This window comes from Mandrillus leucophaeus, unplaced genomic scaffold, assembly GCF_000951045.1.
Source record: "Mandrillus leucophaeus isolate KB7577 unplaced genomic scaffold, Mleu.le_1.0 Scaffold631, whole genome shotgun sequence".
NCBI lineage: Eukaryota > Metazoa > Chordata > Mammalia > Primates > Cercopithecidae > Mandrillus > Mandrillus leucophaeus.
The window spans coordinates 43,315-46,087 of NW_012106820.1; the positions used below are offsets into that span (position 1 = coordinate 43,315).

The 2,773-nt window shown below is 54.3% G+C and overlaps 1 protein-coding gene across 1 annotated transcript in view; it reads left to right on the plus strand.

Moving 5' to 3' along the window:
• The window catches only part of LOC105554215 (golgin subfamily A member 6-like protein 1), a 30,724-nt gene extending 29,760 nt beyond the window's left edge, over positions 1-964 (plus strand). The window contains exon 7 of the mRNA XM_012000578.1: positions 901-964. Coding sequence (XP_011855968.1) covers positions 901-964 — 64 coding nt within the window. The remainder of the gene's footprint in view (positions 1-900) is intronic.
• Positions 965-2,773: the final 1,809 nt, after the last annotated feature.

The following is a 2,773-nucleotide window of genomic DNA, read 5'->3' on the forward strand; positions in this document are numbered from 1 at the left end:
TCCTAGGCCTGGTCACTCAAGTCCTGACTGAGGTCTCCAATTACCTTCAAACAGTTGTTTTTGGTGGGGGGCACATTTTTGTCCAGTTTCTCTAACTGCTTTTGTGGGGAGGCTAATCTATAACAAGCTACTCTGCCTTTAGTGAAAGTTGAAAACCTTCATCTGTCTTTTTTTTTTCTTTTGAGGTGGAGTCTCGCTCTGTTGCCCAGGCTCCAGTACAGTGGCGTGATCGCTGCTCACTGTAACCTCCGCCTACTGGGTTCAAGCAATTCTCCTGCCTCAGCCTCCCGAGTAGCTGGGACTACAAGCCTGTGTCCCCATGCCTGGCTAATTTTTGTATTTTTAATAGAGACAGGATTTCACCATGTTTTCCAGGCTGGTCTCGAGCTCCTGACTCAGGTGATCTACCCGCCTCGGCCTCCCAAAGTGCTGGGATTACAGGCGTGAGCAACTGCGTCCGGCCCATCTGTCTTTTAAAAAATGTTTTTAATTTGAGGTATAATTTATCTTCAGTGAAATGCACAGATCTGGTGTATATTTTGATCAATTTTAATAAATGCATTACCCATGTATCCCACCTCCTTTGAAGATATAGAACATTCCTATCATCCAGAAAGTTCTCCTGTGCTTTAACCCTGTCCGGCACTCCCCCAGCAGCTGATGAACCTGCTGAGGACATTGGTACAGGATTCTGGCCTCCCCAAAAGAGCTGCTTTGACAAACCTGCTTGCCTTACCCAGCACTAAGTCCCTGCCTGCTCTCTCAAGATTTCCATCTTTAAACTGGTTGTACCTATAACCCTCCCTCATTAAGTCAATAGATAAACAAACCCTGAAAAAAAACACCCCTTCCTGGCCCAGCAGCCCACAGCCTAATCTTTCCTGTATCCCCAACAATCAGACATGTCACTCGCCTGCTGGTTCACCTCACTAGGGTGGCAGCTGCACAGGAGCAGCTGGGCTGACCCGTTAAGCAAGAAGCCAATAGCTGGACAGTGACACTCAGACCCCAGCCTGGGTGAGCCTGGCTGAAAGCCCCCTTCTTTCCGGTCCGACTGTGGAGAGAGGGGGCGGAGCATCCACAACTCTACTGCCCTCCGCATCCTTCAGCTGTGCTTCCTCCTGGGAGACAGCTGTTCATTCATTTGGCCAAAACCTTCTTGAGGGCTGTAGGTTTGACAGGCTGGGTGTGTGGGGGCCACTGTGCTAGAGAGAGAGGCTGGTGTGTCAGAAGGCAGCCACCTGGCCAGAGGAGGGTCAACCCCCTTGGTGACCTCCTTCCCCTGGCTGGACACAGCGCCCTGCACTCTCCACATGTGACTGCTCCCCTCAGAGCCACTTCAGGGGAGGGGTTCTAACCCTGTGGGTGGGGACACTGTGTTAGTTTACACAGAGGGGCCGTGGCTCCCTCTGACATCTCCAACTCGGAGGCAGTGGAGAGAAGATGAGAAATTCCCTGCACCTCCTCCCTCAGCACCCACCTCTGCACACGTCCACATATCGAGACCCTGTCGGTGGTCCCTGGGAGTGCGGCCATCTGCGCCTCCTTTCCATGCCTGCAGCAGCCATGCCCACTCTCCAGACCCTCACCCTCCTGGCTCAGTAGGGGCTGCACTGCCTGGGGTCCTGCCCCTACACCTGGGCCTCTGTACCCATCAGTTCCTCCAGTCGGGTTCTTATTTCCCCCAACAAGTAGGGAGCCCATAAGGTTACCTGCTGAGCAAGCTGGGGGAGAGAGTAGGGTGGGGCTGGGAGGATGAGGAGGAGAAGCTTATGGTCGTGCTGGAGACAGCGGAGCAGAGTCCATGCAGGCCCATTGGCTGCCTAGCCAGTGGTGATCCCGCTCCCACCCTCATTTCTTCTTTAACAAAACCATGACCGCATTAAATATTGGAAACCTATAAACCTCATAGACCCTCCTCCAGCCTCCCCGCCATGTATTGGTGAATCTAGGTCAACTCTAGTCATTTCATTCCTCTGGACACTGATTGCCTGGGGCTTAGGCATGAGCTGCTGCTTCACCTGAGCCTGAGCCACACGTGTCCTCTGCACCTACCAACTGATGCACTGGGCCAGGGAGAGCTCCGATTTGATGGAGATGAGCTGTGAGGAGCTGGTGGCTGGGCAGATCAGGTTGTTGTAATGTGTTTTGTTCAGAGGGTCATCCATCAGCTTCTGCTCGGCATGGGCCACGTGGCAGTCCCCTGGGTAAACACACAGACACGCTGGGCCCTTGTGCAACTGTCCCCCACTGCAGCTGACAGCTACGAAGTGGGAGCTGAGAGGGCCAGGGAGCACAGGCACCCCAAGGGCCGGCTGAAGCAGTGAAGGTGCTGAGGGGCCTGGCTCTCCCTGGGAACTTCAAATGACATTCATGACAGAGCTCAGCTGCCTCCTCCCATGCCACACCTCTTCCTCCTCCTCCTCCTCCCTTGATCAATGAGCAGCATCCCACGCTCCACACATCTGATATGAAACTGGGTGTCTCTTCCAGACTCCTGCCTTGGTTCCTCCAAGTGGCCACCAAGTCCTGTCTGTCCTCCCATCTCCACGGCTACAGCCATGTCCCTGCCTCCCCCGCCCTGTCCACTTTCTGTTCTCTCCACCTGCACTCTGCCCCCGCCATCCATGTGCCATACAGTGGCAGACTGGTCTTTCTACAGCACACTGGACTAGGGCCCTTCCCTGCCCACAGCTCTCAGAGCTGGAGGTGGAGTTGAAACTCATGGTTTGACATTCAGAGCTCTTTCCCCCTCGGCACTGGCTTATCCAGA